Source organism: Macrosteles quadrilineatus, unplaced genomic scaffold (assembly GCF_028750875.1).
Source record: "Macrosteles quadrilineatus isolate MER2022 unplaced genomic scaffold, UCM_ALF_1.0 Scaffold_1__1_contigs__length_201487025, whole genome shotgun sequence".
Taxonomy (NCBI): Eukaryota; Metazoa; Arthropoda; class Insecta; order Hemiptera; family Cicadellidae; genus Macrosteles; species Macrosteles quadrilineatus.
The window spans coordinates 108,144,708-108,162,308 of record NW_026542594.1 but is presented as its reverse complement, the minus strand read 5'-3'; the positions used below and the strand labels follow the sequence as shown (position 1 = coordinate 108,162,308).

Genomic DNA, 17,601 nt, shown 5'->3' with positions numbered 1-17,601 from the left:
CACAGTTTTTTTACTATAAATGCCTATATCTATATACCAATCGTTAGTTCTTCGTTAGTTCTCGATAGTTCTCCAATATTTACGTTAGTTTTAAAACAATAAAAAAGTTAAGAGGCATACAAAGTGGGTACGCACACTTCACAATTATAGAATTTCCAGCGGGCACAGTTTTTTTACTATAAATACCTATATCTATATACCAATCGTTAGTTCTTCGTTAGTTCTCGATAGTTCTCCAAAATTAACGTTAGTTCTCAAAAAATAAAAAAGTTACGAAGCATAAAAAGTGGGTACGCCAACTTCACAGTTATAGAATTTCCAGCGGGCACAGTTTTTTTACTATAAATGCCTATATCTATATACCAATCGTTAGTTCTTCGTTAGTTCTCGATAGTTCTCCAATATTTACGTTAGTTCTCAAAAAATAAAAAAGTTGAGAGGCATACAAAGTGGGTACGCTAACTTCACAATTGTACAATTTCCAGCGGGAACAGTTTTTTTAATATAAATGCCTATATCTATATACCAATCGTTAGTTCTTCGTTACTTCTCGATAGTTCTCCAAAATTAACGTTAGTTCTCAAAAAATAAAAAAGTTACGAAGCATAAAAAGTGGGTACGCCAACTACACAACTATAGAATTTCCAGCGGGCACTGTTTTCTGACTATAAATGCCTGTATCTATATACCAATCGTTAGTTCTTCGTTAGTTCTCGATTGTTCTCCAAAATTAACGTTCTAAAAAAATAAAAAAGTTACGAAGCATAAAAAGTGGGTACGCCAACTTCACAGTTATAGAATTTCCAGCGGGCACAGTTTTTTTACTATAAATGCCTATATCTATATACCAATCGTTAGTTCTTCGTTAGTTCTCGATAGTTCTCCAATATTTACGTTAGTTCTCAAAAAATAAAAAAGTTACGAAGCATAAAAAGTGGGTACGCCAACTACACAACTATAGAATTTCCAGCGGGCACTGTTTACTGACTATAAATGCTTATATCTATACACCAATCGTTAGTTCTTCGTTAGTTCTCGATAGTTCTCCAATATTTACATTAGTTCTCAAAAAATAAAAAAGTTACGAAGCATAAAAAGTGGGTACGCCAACTACACAACTATAGAATTTCCAGCGGGCACTATTTTCTGACTATAAATGCCTATATCTATATACCAATCGTTAGGTCTTCGTTAGTTCTCGATAGTTCTGTAATATTTACGTTAGTTTTCAAAAAAATAAAAAAGTTGCGAGGCGTACAAAGTGAGTACGCTGACTTCAAATTTATAAAATTTCCTGCGGGCACCGTTTTCTGACTAAAAACGCTTATATCTATTTACCAAATTTTAGTTCTTCGTTATGTCGTGTTAGTTCCCCAATATTATTACTAGTTCTTAAAAAATAAAAAGGCAATAAGGTCTTAAACGTGGTTATGCCAACCTCAAACCCAAATCATTCCTAGCGTGCACCCTTGTCTGACTAAAAGTGTCTATATCTTAATATTAATTGTAAGATGGGCTCACTCATTTATTTTGTTAGGTCTAAAAAAATTAAATAAATATACGTATAGCCAATAATCAATAGATAAACTTATTTAATGCTTCTGATTTCCAGCTCGCACCTTCATTCAACGAAAAATGCTTACAGTATACTACTATACAACTAAATAAATATTGTCTCGACCCCGCCATACCCAATACGCCATGCTAGTAATGTGTTGTACACATTTATTCCATCCACTACTCCAGTCTCCAGTTTGTTCAAGTCCGTATGACCTTCCAGTCTCGATCCGTGCAACTGCCACTCGTAACGTGTTACGTTTAATGATGTAATTTTATAATACTAATACCGAACACAAACAAATACAAACAATACAAACGATTAGTTTAATTAACCAAACAGAAGTTCTTTGATCGTACATATTTTATCTGCTTAATCCAATTCAAATAATCACTGCTTATAAATTACTTTATACCATTTTACTTAGCAGACTCTGGTTTTCATTTTGATGGATAGTTTATTTTGTTTCCATGATGGACTTTTTATAAAATGCACTTTTTCACACAACTAAGTAGGTATAAATATGATTTCATTGCTTATCTAAAACCAATTTTTGGAAGCGTTGTCTTTTTTGGATGTTCTAATTAACTGAACATATTCAACTGTTAATCATTTTGATACCGTAATCAAAATTATCACTCCTAAAAAATAATCTAACCGAGTGACACCTGCAACTACTATTGCGGATATCACAGATAAGCGCTATCCTGGAACTGATAAGCAATCCTTTCTCTTCGAGAGAATCATAATGTGATAGTTATTCTAATGTCAGTGTTACTTTGATTTTCATTGTGTGAATATGAATCAAATTACAATGCATGGAACTAAAAATTGGTATATAGATTTAAGCGTTTTTAGTCGGAAAACGGTGCCCGCTGGAAATTTTATAATTTTGAAGTCAGCGTACTCACTTTGTATGCCTCGTAACTTTTTTATTTTTTTTTTAGAACTAACGTAAATATTGGAGAACTATCGAGAACTAACAAAGAACTAACGATTGGTATATAGATGTAAGCATTTTTATTTTAAAAAAAACTGTGCCCGCTGGAAATTCTATAATTGTGAAGTTGGCGTACCCACTTTTTATGCTTCGTAACTTTTTCATTTTTTGAGAACTAACGCAAATATTGGAGAACTATCGAGAACTAACGAAGAACTAACGATTGGTATATAAAAATAAGCATTTTTATTTAGAAAACTGTGCCCGCTGGAAATTCTATAATTGTGAAGTTGGCGTACCCACTTTTTATGCTTCGTAACTGTTTCATTTTTTGAGAACTAACGCAAATATTGGAGAACTATTGAGAACTAACGAAGAACTAACGATTGGCATATAGATATAAGCATTTATAGTCATAAAACGGTGCCCGCTGGATATTCTATAATTGTGAAGTTAGCGTACCCACTTTGTATGCCTCGTAGCTTTTTTATTTTTTGAGAACTAACGTAAATATTGGAGAACTATCGAGAACTAACGAAGAACTAACGATTGGTGTATAGATATAAGCATTTATAGTCAGAAAACGGTGCCCGCTGGAAATTGTATAATTGTGAAGTTGGCGTACCCACTTTGTATGCCTCTTAACTTTTTTATTTTTTGAGAACTAACGTAAATATTGGAGAACTATCGAGAACTAACGAAGAACTAACGATTGGTATATAGATATAGTCATTTATAGTAAAAAAACTGTGCCCGCTGGAAATTCTATAACTGTGAAGTTGGCGTACCCACTTTTTATGCTTCGTAACTTTTTTATATTTTGAGAACTAACGTAAATATTGGAGAACTATCGAGAACTAACGAAGAACTAACGATTGGTATATAGATACAGGCATTTATAGTCAGAAAACAGTGCCCGCTGGAAATTCTATAGTTGTGTAGTTGGCGTACCCACTTTTTATGCTTCGTAACTTTTTTATTTTTTGAGAACTAACGTTAATTTTGGAGAACTATCGAGAACTAACGAAGAACTAACGATTGGTATATAGATATAGGCATTTATATTAAAAAAAAACTGTTCCCGCTGGAAATTGTACAGTTGTGAAGTTAGCGTACCCACTTTGTATGCCTCTTAACTTTTATATTTTTTGAGAACTAACGTAAATATTGGAGAACTATCGAGAACTAACGAAGAACTAACGAATGGTATATAGATATAGGCATTTATAGTAAAAAAACTGTGCCCGCTGGAAATTCTATAACTGTGAAGTTGGCGTACCCACTTTTTATGCTTCGTAACTTTTTTATTTTTTGAGAACTAACGTTAATTTTAGAGAACTATCGAGAACTAACGAAGAACTAACGATTGGTATATAGATATAGGTATTTATAGTAAAAAAACTGTGCCCGCTGGAAATTCTATAATTGTGAAGTGTGCGTACCCACTTTGTATGCCTCTTAACTTTTTTATTTTTTTAAAACCAACGTAAGTATTGGAGAACTATCGAGAACTAACGAAGAACTAACGATTGGTATATAGATATAGGCATTTATAGTAAAAAAACTGTGCCCGCTGGAAATTCCATAACTGTGAAGTTGGCGTACCCACTTTTTGTGCTTCGTAACTTTTTTATTTTTTGAGAACTAACGTTAATTTTGGAGAACTATCGAGAACTAACGAAGAACTAACGATTGGCATATAGATATAGGCATTTATAGTAAAAAAAACTGTTCCCGCTGGAAATTGTGCAATTGTGAAGTTAGCGTACCCACTTTGTATGCCTCTTAACTTTTTTATTTTTTGAGAACTAACGTAAATATTGGAGAACTATCGAGAACTAACAAAGAACTAACGATTGGTATATAGATATAGTCATTTATAGTAAAAAAACTGTGCCCGCTGGAAATTCTATAACTGTGAAGTTGGCGTACCCACTTTTTATGCTTCGTAACTTTTTTATTTTTTGAGAACTAACGTTAATTTTGGAGAACTATCGAGAACTAACGAAGAACTAACGATTGGTATGTAGATATAGGCATTTATAGTAAAAAAACGGTTCCCGCTGGAAATTGTACAATTGTGAAGTTAGCGTACCCACTTTGTATGCCTCATAACTTTTTTATTTTTTGAGAACTAACGAAAAAATTTGGGAACTATCGAGGACTAACGAAGAACTAACGATTGGTATATAGATGTAAACATTTCTCCTCGGAAAACGGCGCGTGCTAGAACCCGGAAGTGTGAAGTTAGCGTACCCACTTATAATCGGCTATACTTTTTTTATTTTTTGAGAACTAACGAAAAAATTTGGGAACTATCGAGATCTAACGATGAACTAACGATTGGTATGATCAAAAGTGGATACGCTAATATGGGTACGCCAACTTCACGGACCTCTAGATTAGTTATTATTAGATCCCAAAACTATTTTATCATGGAAATAATAGTTTTATAATGACTGTTAAATTTCACTTCTTACTTGTACTTTTATCTTGAAGATTCAATTTGCCTGGCCATTGCCTACTGCCATAAAACTGTTCATTGTTTCATATTAAACTTATAACTAACTAATCTACAGTCTTATTTTGTAAGTTAAAACCTTTTTTACGGATATATTATCTTTCATTTTTTATGGATATATTATCTTTCAATTGACAACACCACAAACATTGTTGTTTGCATTAACTTTTTATCACTAGCGTACTTTGTCACAAATCGTGTCATTGCATTTTCTGTATCTTTGTCTTATATTGTTGGCTGTTCAGGTTTAAATTTTTTTTCCCATTTTTAGGGAATTTTAGCGAATGATCGTGGTAAATTTGAGCAGCCTGTTGAGAAATGTTGGTGGATCGGTTGGCAGAAAGCAACGGTTGTTGATGTCCATGTCCATTGTCCACGTCCACTACATTATTCTTTTTAAATATAAGACAACTCAGAGGAAAGATAGCAGCGGTCCACAGGAGAAAAGCTCTCCGGATTGTAAGGCATAACACACAATGAGCTACCCGTCCTCGCATAGTTGCAGGGGTGATTCCTATGGAACTTCTTGTTTTTGTACAGAAGCAGATATTTGATGGGAATAGAGCTTTGAGTCATACCACCGAAGCTAGAAATTGTACTATGTAAGGCTGACAATATAACTGGGCGGGGGATGAACAAGGAGGATAACGTTATTGAGACTCATTTGGTAGGCCTATCTCCGAAGGTGGGTTTGAGCAAAAAATGTTTATAACTTAAGGTTACAGATACTTATAGTCATGTTTCTGAACGTTTTACTTGTAATGGTACCTAGCTGTAAATTGTAATGAAGTATTGTTAACAATCCTACAGTACAGTTACTCTTGTATTAACTGCTTTCTAGAATAGCTAATTTATAAGAAGACATTTTAAATAAGTGAAAGCCTACCACTAGGGGCGAAACAATTACATTCGTTAAATATTGATACCTGGGATTGGTAATGGTAATGGCCAAATGCTCCTGGGATTGGTAATGGTATGGTAATGGCCAAATGCTCTCAGTGAGTTTGTTACAGAACAAGTAGTTTACAAGTATATTATTTTATGGATGGATGATTACATTAGTCCTGTGAAATTAGCGCAACCCATATTCTAAGCTGTCAATTTTAATATATCTAAAATCTGGACAGTAACTTATGTACGTAGGGCCAATATTCAAATTTACTATATCACCATCCCCCCTATTCCAGCCGTAATGAAATAAAATAGAAAAATGAAATGTATAGTTATTGTACAATATTAGCCTGCTGTATGATAAAATGGTTTGGTAATTTAGTAATAATAGTTTTCTAATGGTAATTTGTGGTATTATTTCAACAAAATTATACTACAAATAAAACAAATCGCTCTTTTATTACATACAAGTAATTGAAGTAAACAATCTATTCGTATTCGTACAGCCTCATGGTAGAAGGAAAATACACAGCCCAGCCTTGGCCTTAGCAAGAAGAATATCAATCAGTGACGTCATGGATCTGCACGTACTGTCTATTGGTATTACGGGTACACGTAACCGTAGCCACAGCGAAAAGCGCTTGCTTAGGAGTTAATTTAATTTAATTGGTAGGAAGAAGGGAAACTTTGACGGCTGGCTGGCTGAAGTTCCCTGTAGGTAGAGGTTTGTAGATGGACCACTCGTACGATTCCGTCTGCTCCTGGAGATATTGTGGTGATTCTTCCGAGTTTCCATTGTAAGGGAGGAGAGTTAGGCTCATGCATCACCTAACAAGGTCACCAATCTTGAGGTTCTATGTTTTACTTGTCCACTTGGAACGATACTGCAGAGTATGCAGATATTCTTGTGACCATCGAGTCCAGATGTATTGAAAGAACGTCTGAACTAATTGCCATCTCCACAAGCGGTTACAAGAAGTTTCTTCATATTGTCATTCAACAATGGATTTCAGAGGTCTACCAGTTAAGAAGTGTCCTGGGGTTAGAGGCTCTAAATCATTCGGATCTCCAGATAGAGGTGTAAGCGGTCTTGAATTTAATATTGCTTCGACACGTGACACGAGAGTTATGACTTACTCATAAGTCAGGATTTGGCCACCTATTACTCGATGAAGGTGATACTTGGCACTCCTAACAGCTCGTTCTTGAATCGGGTGTGGAGGTAGAAATTTGAAAGAAATGTTGTTTTCTTTGGCAAAACGATGAGCTACTAGATTGCAAAGCAGGTTGTTAAAACATTTATGAAGTGCAGCAGCTGCTCCGACAAAGTTGGTTCCACAATCGCTATGCAATTCCTTCACTGAACCACGTCTGGAAATAAAACATGTAAGAGCTCCTGTGTAAGCTTCTGAGGCCAAATCCAACATAATTTCTAAGTGTACGGCTTTTGTTGCAAAGCAGACAAATATACAGAGAAAAACTTTGATAGGCCTTTTTAGGACATACAATTTAACTGTATGAACCATGGTCCAGCATAGTTGACTCCAGTAACATTAAAGGATTGCTTAGGTCGGGTTGCTACCACACATGGGGAAGGTAAGTCTTCTATCAACGGTGTGTTTGACTTCTAGGAACAATATTGTTTACCTTACAATATCCTTGTTTTATGTTGATAGGCAAACTACATGTTTCGTGGCGACTGCCACATCATCAGGTTTACCCTCTTCTCAGGTTCGTCATAAACTTAAAATAGAAAACACAGAACACACGTAAAAAGACATAACATTTAATTGAATGCGTTGGCCTGGCTATTTAGTTTGTCATTTAAAAGGATGTTGCCAACGGATTTTGCTGCTTTATAAATTTCAAAATTTTCTAATGCTGTTATTTTGCTTCTGTCGTTGCATCTATGAAGAATTTGTAGGTTTTCGTCTATTGTAAAATAATTATGATTGGTGTTAATTAAATGATCTGCATAGTTTGAAGTTTTGATTACTTTGTTTTTAGGCAGGTGTTCATTGTGCCGTGTTTTGAAAGACCTCCTAGTTTGTCCAATGTAAAATTTTGGGCAGTTGCAGACTATTTTATATACCCCGCATGTTCCATATTTATTTTTTATTTATGGCATTTTGTTCAAAATGCTTTCCAGTTTGTTTGTGGTCTTGTAAGAAATTTTGTAGTTTATTTTCTTTAAAATGTTTGAAACTTTGTGGTATAATTGGTTACCGTAACTGAGGGTAACATACCTTTTTCCCTATTTACATTTTGACGTACATTTTTCTTTTTTTATAGTATTTTGTCGGGCAGTGTGGGGTCGTAGCCGTTATCAGCTGCTATTAATTTAATAGTCTGTAGTTCTTTGTTGTAATCATCTTCATTTATTGGGACGGTTTTCAATCTATGTATAAATGAGTTGAACGCTGCCATTTTGTGTGAGGTTGGATGGTGTGAAGTTGAATGAATGACTTGGCTGGAATTCCTAACGCCACTGAGAACTACATATTTTGTGGTCCAAAATGGACCACCTCCAGATATAGGGTTAAAGTGGGTTTGAGGCAAAATAGCAATGGCATTAGGGGGACCTTGTCAAGAAACCCTGCTGTAAACTAGACAAATACTTAGCAACAACCATTATAATCTGAAGCCACTAGTCTCACTTGTATTTTATGTCGGGCTCTTTCTCATCCTGGAGGTGTTCTCCCTGCAGTTTCCTGACTAAGGCCATGCATTCATCTTGTGTGTGGCACGGGTCCGTCTCTGTGAAGGACACTGCCACCTTGCTGATGGGAAGGTCGAGCGCCTTGATCCATTTGGGCAGCTGTGCACCCCAGACATGCCTTAAAAATAAATGTCTTACTTAATCTTTTTTTATTTACAAGAAAAAACTAAATGATTAAGTCTATTGAAGCGTTATCATGCGCCGAATGGCTATGGACAAAATTCCAAAAAATTGTAAATTCCCATGTTATCCTTATTGAGAAAATTGTAAACTCTTGTTGTTTGCTTGTTTATGAGCATATTTTGTTTAAATTTGGAAAATGCATTCATTTCATACTAAACTATTAAAATTTTACAAAAAACACCTTTTTATCCTTCCTGTTGCAGCAAACCTAAGTACTCGTTAAACTAATCCTATACTCAAAAATGAGCAATGTATGCTTGTATGTATGTATATATGCTTGCATCAAAATCTCAGTTGTTACTATTGAGCAAAGATTGTACTGAAGATTACTCGATACATTGTAGTCAAGGGTAGCAGTGTTGAGTGTGGGATCTGTTTATGACGATTAGATTACGGTATCTGCAATCCTTAAATGCTATGGGAAGGGAAGGAAACAGGTCCGTGACGTAGGAAGTGATGAAGGAAGTAGTCAAGGCGAGCTGTCCGGAGTGTGGGAACTGTTTATGACGATTACATTAATATATCTGGAATCCTAAAATGCTATGAGAAGAGAGGGAAACAGGTCCGTGACGTAGGAAGTGATGAAGGAAGTAGAAAAGGTGAGCAGTCTGGAGTGTGATAACTGTTTATGACGATTAGATTAAGGTATCTACATTTGTGGTGATGTGGAGTAGTATGAGTGTAAATTAAGATACCTGGGCCCTATATAGGTACCTTCCTCTTGCCACTACCAAATCACGCACATTTCCTGTCGTTCAACTCTACTGCAAGGAAGTTAGCTACCTCGTCAAAGTGCACAATATTACCTTAGCTGCATATCACAACCAGCTTTTATGTTATTTAATATATCTAATTATAATATAGTGAACAGAGAAATAATTATATATCTGGACTTATTCTGATTCGTGAAAAGTAACTAGATTTAGCAAATGTGAATTCTAAATTTGGGATATTGATTGCCAGACCACGACCATTGTCGAACCTAATAAATTACATAATTAAAATAAGTTTGCCCTTGCCTACACCCTTCCCCAACCCCTATATAATTAACTGCTCATAGTCTTAATGCTACTACTTATCCGAATGTTGAACTGTTGCTGGGACCACGCACGACACACTACTCTACTCTCGCCGGCTCGCCGCGCCTGCTTGTCTCAGGGAGACTGCGCGTGCACCTAACTGTGTCACGTGACTTGCGCTGTTGTCTTGTACCGAGTCCTAAAATCACACAATCCTAAAATGCCATGGGAAGGGAGGGAAACAGGTCTGCGACGTAGGAAGTGGTGAAGGAAGTAGTAAAGGCGAGCAGTCCGGAGTGTGGGAACTGTTTATGACGATTAGATTAAGGTATCTACAATCCTAAAATGCTATGGGAAGGGAGGGAAACAGGTCCGCGACGTAGGAAGAGGTGAAGGAAGTAGTAAAGGAAAGCAGTGTGGAGAGTTGGAACTGGAAACCGTTTGTAGCAGTTAGATTAATATGTATCTGCAATACTGAAATGCTATGAGAAGGGAAGGAAATGTACCCACGACATAGGAAATGGTGAAAGAAGTACCGTTGTAGAGTGAATATTTTGAAACGTACATTTTTATGTCTCTGGCATTTTACTTCGTAGATACTGAATATGTAGTTTATCATTATGTGTTTTAATATTTTTTGGGACGAGGGCAACATGTTACACACAATTATTTGGCTTTAAATAGGTTCTAGGTATATTTTTTTGTATTTTTAAAGTCTCGAAACTCACGACCGTATGTGTACCTAGGGTACAATTTGCCACTTTCATGCTCTTTTTAGAATAATTATTCATGCCAAAATATATAATGTCATATTTTTATTACATCAATAGTTATTAAACTTACGAAAAAGGAGCATATGATAATTTTGTTTTCATTGCAAACTGACTACCATGACTAAATAGGTCTGTCCCTCGATTTGACGTCACGACCATTAGGGAAAAATTTGCAACTTTGGAGTACGACAGTGGCAAGCCTGGCGTCGATGGAGTCAGTTGGTTTTAGAGACTAGTTCGGGTTGTATGTCATGATGGTAGTGCCGGTCGTTTCGAGTTGAAAGGAGGATTTACAAGATTAATAAAGGCAAGTTTGTGTTTTTTGTAATTTTTGTGTGTCCATGACCGTACATAGTCATTCGATGAAGTAGACATAGTGTTAATTTTTGTTTATAATATATTTCAATTGCTAGATTAACCTAGAAGTCCACTTTGTATCCTCGAACATGAGGTGCAGGGCTACCGCCAAATAACACGTAATGTCACGACCAAAGTTTCACGACCATTGCGGGTTTTTTCACGACCAATCCAGCCTTATGGATTATACTGTGTTTGGTCATAACAATAACTTAAATATTATTGTAAATTGGACAGTTTAGTTCAATTGAAACACATATTTTTATTATAACTAACAGTATAATTGAAGGATTGTTTAGAAAGATTTAGATTATTCCAGACAATTCACGACCGTACCGCTTGTCCCTGACCATCACATTTGTGATTTCTATCATACAAATTTCAAAAATTATAATATCATCATATTTTAATGTTTTATACACAAAAGAAGCACACCTCTATAAAAACATAACAATTTTTCGGGTCTCAGGTAAGTTTTTTCTGAGTTATACAAACTTAAAAAGATTTTATTGGCTTTTTTCAGTTTTTTTATTTTTTTCTAGAAAGACCAAATATACCAAAAGCTTAGTGAGCTGTTTGAAGTTGTGAACTCACAAATGCTAGACAAGAGTAAAAATATGTGTATTTAGTAAAAAGATAAAGTGAACAATAATAATTGAATGAATTAGTAAACAAATAAATATCATCTGTTAAATGAAGATTTATATACAGGTAAGTAGTCAGGTACTACAGTACCCCCTTGCCAGTGGTTGAGCTGTGTAGCTGAGCAAACACGAAAAAAAGTCAACTCTGGAACCGTACTGGAAAATGAACTTGCCTCCCAGAGCGCGTAGTTAATGGTGTAGATCGCAGAATAGGTTTAGATGTCAAGGTACCTCGTTGTTGAATGTCAGAATGAGAAAAGGGAGGAGTAGAAGTTATGGTGTCTCTGGAAACGCTGGTATCATCATGGTCGAGTTGTAAGGAATAGACTGGCTTAAGTCGATCCATTGAAATGGTTACATCATTGCCTCGCATCCGAATAACTGCAGTCTTGTCAGATCTTCTAATGACGAGTTAAGGACCTGAGTAGGGGGGATCGAGTGCACCCTTAGAAATGTCGGTACGTACAAAGACATGAGTGCATTTGTTGAGATCCTTGAACACGAATGGCGTCCTACCTCCATGTCTTGTTCCATCAACTGGTCTTAAGTTTTTGAAATTTTGACGCAGATCTTTGGCAAAACTTTGTGGGTCAAGTTCATGGTTGGAATCGCTAAGTGTAAGGAACTCTCCAGGTAGGCGAAGTGGTTGACCATACAGGAGTTCAGCTGAAGAATCTTGTAGATCATTACGCCATGCTGTCCGTATTCCCAAAAGTATGACGGGCAATACCTCAGTCCACCGTGCTGTTACGTGGCATCTGATGGCTGCCTTCAGTTGACGGTGAAAACGTTCAACTAGTCCATTTGACGATTGGTGATAGGAAGTTGTTCTGAGACGAGTCGAACCTAACAAATCTCCTAGGTGTTTAAACAGGCTTGACTCAAATTGCCGACCTTGATCTGTTGTAATTCGTAGTGGTGTTCCGTATCTTGAAATCCAAGTGGTAAAAAGTGCTCGTGCTACTATTTCTGCGTCTATGTTTTCGATTGGTACTGCTTCTGCTTCTGGCCACCTTGAGAAACGATCAACACAGGTCAAACAGTACCTGTAACCTTCGGAGACAGGTAGCGGACCAACAAGGTCAATGTGTATGTGCTCAAACCTGGAAGATGGAGGAGCGAACATACCTACAGGAGTCCAGTTGTGACGTGATATCTTTGACTTTTGGCATGCCATACAAGAACGGGCCCATCGACGACAGTCAGAGTTCATTGAAGGCCAGACAAAACGTTGACTGACAAGTTTCAATGAAGCTTTAATACCTGGGTGAGAAAGATTATGTAAACTGTTAAAAACGGTTTGTTGAAATGGCCTTGTGATGAAGGGACGAGGGATGGGAGTAGATATGTCACAGTAAAGCAAAACCTGTGTTCCTGGTATTGGGACCTGTCAGAGTTTCAGGCTGGAATCAGACTGTATGTGACGTATTAACTCTTCCTCTTCATCTTTGCTCTGCGAGTCTGCTAATGCCTGATAGTCCAATGGAACGGTAATCGTCTCAATTCTGGGGAGGGTGTCAGCTACCACATTACCTTGTCCAGAGATGTGGCGGATGTCAGTTGAGTACTGCCCAATGTATTCCAAGTGACGAAATTGGCGGGGAGAGCATTTGTCAGGTTTTTGATTATGCAAAAGTGAGTGGTTTGTGATCTGTGAAAATGGTAAACTGTCTACCTTCTAACATATGTTTGAAGTACTTTACCGATAAATATATTGCTGTCAACTCCCTGTCGTAGGCACTGTAATTTTGTTCAGCAGGGGTTAATTTTTTTTTAGAAAAAGGCCAAAGGCTGCCAGCTATCACCTATCTTTTGCTGCAACGCACACCCCACAGTATGGGCGGAAGAATCGCAGAAAATGGCCAATTGAGCATCTGGTACAGGGTGAGACAGCATCACAGCTTTACTAAGGCTTTGCTTGCAAGCCTCAAATGCTTCGTTACTTGCCGTGGTCCAGTTGACAGGTGAATTTCCCTTCACATTAGCCTTCAGGAGTTCGTTTAGTAAGCTTTGATGCTCCGCCGTGTTAGGCAAAAACCTTCGATAAAAATTAATCATATCAATAAACCTCCTTAGTTCCTTAACTGTTTTAGGTTTAGGATATGAGTTGATGACTTTAACCTTTTCAGGCAAAGGTTTGATACCTTCTCCAGACACTTCATACCCTAGAAAGTTAACGAATGATGTTCCTAGAACCAGTGGCGCACCCAGGAGGGGGCTTTGGGGGCCCCCCCCAAGGACCTAGGGTTAATTTTTTTCGATGGCCAGGAGTCAGCAGTATATACATAAATGTTTCATTTGTAATTTCAGAATGTAATTTTTACATTAACTTTAAAACTATTCTTACAACAGGATTTAAATTAAATACAGCCATGAGCACGCGTTTTGTAACGAGTATTTTTTAGGCCTATGTAGACAAAAAGAGACAGAACGGCTCACCCGCCTGCCTCATAGTGTAGTGACTAGTGATTGTCAATGCTACTGCACTGCCACTGCCTATGTGCTGTTGCCATTAGCGACCAGCGCTAGGCTAGACTAGCGCCGCTAGTTCTAGTTACTCCAATGATCACTTGACCTTGACGCGCTCGCACTATGTGCTGTTTTGTTGACATCGTTGAATTTTGGATTTTTTCCTTTTTTCCCCGAATAAGACCCCAAATCAAGCAGGGAGAAGGGAGGTAAAAATCTGCAAATTTTCAATCCGAACATTTCCCCGAAGTCCCGAACAAGACCAAGACCAGACAAGTTCTACCGACCGCGGTAAAAGGGAGTTTAGAGAGAGATGGAGAGCGTGTGTGAGTGAGAGCGCGTAGGCGGTAATAATAAAACAGTAATAAAACATGAAATAAAATAAAATGTTACAGAATGATAGTTTCGATTGCCTTTAACAATTTTTATGTTTATATTAATTTTGAATGAATTAAAGTATAACATCAATTACTTAATTCAAGTTAAACATCATTGGTACCGATATCATTGATTTAACGGTTTCAATTTTTAAAATACATTTTCAACTTTGACCAAACACAAGACAAAATTACAACATAAATTTCCATAATATATAACGGCAAAATATTACCCAACATTTATTTATTTTAGCAATTAAAGAGTGTAATTGCCATATTAAATTAGAACAATCAACGCTAGCGCAGGCGGCCGCTCGGTGCGGCGCTCGCGACGATGTACGGGGCAAAAATATACCGTGACACACTATCGTCATAGACTAACCAACACAAGGGAGTATGTTTTATCTATGCTATCGTACATCACTCCGTACATCGGACCGATCTACTCTTTGATCTTTCGCCAAAAAAACCGCCTCTAGAGCGCTCGTCTCCCTGCTCGGCCTGATGTCTGGTTCGCCGTCTGGATCGGTGTACGGACCCCTGACACACTTCGACCTCCCGTCTCCCTGCTCGGTTCGGGGTCTTGTTCGGAGAAAAGATCGATAGTGTGTCACCGTCTTTAACGTATTCGCACGAAAATCCCGCACTCTGCTACGTCTCGTGCGGTAATTGTCGCGCTCACACGGTAAACACCACTTACCGGGCTAGTAACGTAATACTATTTTGTAGCTGAAGTTAACAAAAACAGCTAATACAGATTATTTTACTGTCAGATTTTTTATTTACGTGTATTTATTTATATTTACACTGCTAAAATTATAATTGTATTATTTATTTCTTAAATACCAATATTGTTTTTTGTATAACATTCAATATCACATGTAAATTAATCAGATAGTTGGTTTTAGCTTACTAAATTACCTGACGGCAATGTAATATCCATTCCTTTATTCCAATATAGTAATACTACTAATACTAAAAACATCCAAAAATCCGATCAAAAAATCTCTTTTATTTGTCCCTAAATAGCCTAAAAACGTGGGTTTACAGGTATAGTTTTCAAAATTTTTCCGGGGGCGGACCCCCGTTCCCCCCGCCTACCTGGGGGGTATTCCATACCCCTCAGACCCCCCGGCAAGCATACATAAGAAGCCCCCCCAAATCAAAAGTCTGGGTGCGCCCCTGCCTAGAACACACTTACTTGGGTCTTTTTTTATCTAACATATTACGAGGGTAGACGCATACATCAGCTTCCGTGTCAACTAGAAATTGTTGTTTGGTTACCTTATCGGTGACAAATAGGCGACGGGAACATGTGAGGTCGGAGTCGCTTGTCGCCATTAGAGACTCCCTGGGTCGTTTCCCGATCTGCATCCTTTGAATCTGCAAGGGTTGGTGCACTTCGTTGCTGCGTCGCCAAACCGCCAGTGATACCAACAGACGTCATGGCGATCAAATCGATTCTTGGATCGTTGCCATGATCGTCTACGTGGATATATGTCTGATGTCTTGTGGAAATTTGGACGTCTCATGTCTTCTTTGATTCCTGCTATTTCTTGTTGAAATTTGTCTGTTATTTCTCTAATATTTGATGTCAATGTGGTTGTAAAGCGTTCCATCATTTCTTCCATCGAGGGAGCTGATAAGGACGCCTCCGATACTTGATGGTGAGGACTGACTTCATGGACAGCATCCGCAAGCTCCGCCAGTGTATCGAGGTCTGCAGCCTTTTGTGTTACGGCTAAGCCATTGAAACCTCAGTAGTGGATCAGGTATCATGGTTCCGGCTGGAGTACGCATGTGCCTCAGGAACTGTGATGGTGTCCGATCACCTAACTCTTCTCGTTCTAAAAGTTGTTCTTTTTTTAACTTGATGTACTTTTCTTCTGCTGGAGAGTTGGTGAGGATATCCCTCACTTCCGCTGCGTATTTTGCATCTAGGTTACCGCAGACGTAATAGAACTTAGTTTCGTGGACCGTGATCCCCGCTAGAGAAAACTGGGTTTCGATTTGTGCAAACCACAATTCTGGATCTGAGTGCCAGAAAGGAGGGATCTTGACTTGAATTCTGTCTACTGATTGTTCTCCGTTTGACATTTCGGATCACGTCGGGGTCACCAAATGAAGTTGTGAACTCACAAATGCTAGACAATAGTAAAAATATGTGTATTTAGTAAAAAGATAAAGTGAACAATAATAATTGAATGAATTAGTAAACAAATAAATATCATCTGTTAAATGAAGATTTATATACAGGTAAGTAGTCAGGCACTACACTGTTTATTGTATAATGACCATAAAAGTAAATTAATTTATAGCAAAACATAGTTATAAAAATAATATTAACTATTTTTAATATTCAGTTTTATGTCTGTGATTGTCGTGACAACATTTCGTGTTTTTCCATCAAAAATGCTCTATTAATAAAAAATCACCAAAGATATTGCGTTACCATGGAAATTTTATGAAACTTCAAATGTTAATGAAATTAAAAAAATAATAAAAGTTTTAAAAAACGGATCAAAAAATTTTAAAATGCTTTTCCTGAAAACGTACGTTTCAAAATTTTCACTCAGTAAAGGCTAGCAGTGCGGAGTCTGGGGAATGTTTGAGGCAATTATATTAATTGATCTAAAATACTAAAATGCTATGGAAAGAGATGAAAACAGGTCCACGACGTAGGAAGTGGCGTAGGAAGTAGTAAAGTTTAGCATCACAGAGTGTGGGAACCGTGTGTGACAATTTTGTAACCCAGGCCCCGGTTGGGAAGTGATTGTGTTATCAAGCACCCTCACATGTGCCGAGCCAATATGTCCAAGAAGCACTGCCTTCCTACTCTCTCACTCAAAGGCAAAACGTGCGCATCCCAACTGGGCACTCCCTGATCCGACTCTTCCTTCAGGACACTCCCTCCTAAAGGATCAGGGTGCTAAACTGGCAGGCTTCTTTACTATTTCTTTAATTTCTCGCTATTTTATTACTACTCTCTCACTGTCGAGTCCTCTGACTCAAAAATCTGCCTCCAACTATTCTTTTCTCAACTTTATCTTCATTTCCCTATCTAATCATCCCAAGTCAAGGTGGAACAGCATACGCCGAGGACTGCATGGTCAAGGGGGAGCTTGGCCACAAGTATGCGGACTATGCATA

At 37.5% G+C, this 17,601-nt stretch overlaps 1 protein-coding gene across 6 annotated transcripts in view; it reads right to left on the bottom strand.

Annotated features, from left to right (window-relative positions):
* Positions 1-17,601, bottom strand: part of LOC128982912 (peptidoglycan-recognition protein LF-like) — a 175,761-nt gene that overhangs the window by 13,940 nt on the left and 144,220 nt on the right. For all 6 annotated transcript variants that reach the window (XM_054402010.1, XM_054401985.1, XM_054401994.1 and 3 more), the window contains one exon: positions 8,568-8,747. In XM_054402010.1, coding sequence (XP_054257985.1) covers positions 8,568-8,747 — 180 coding nt within the window. The remainder of the gene's footprint in view (positions 1-8,567; positions 8,748-17,601) is intronic.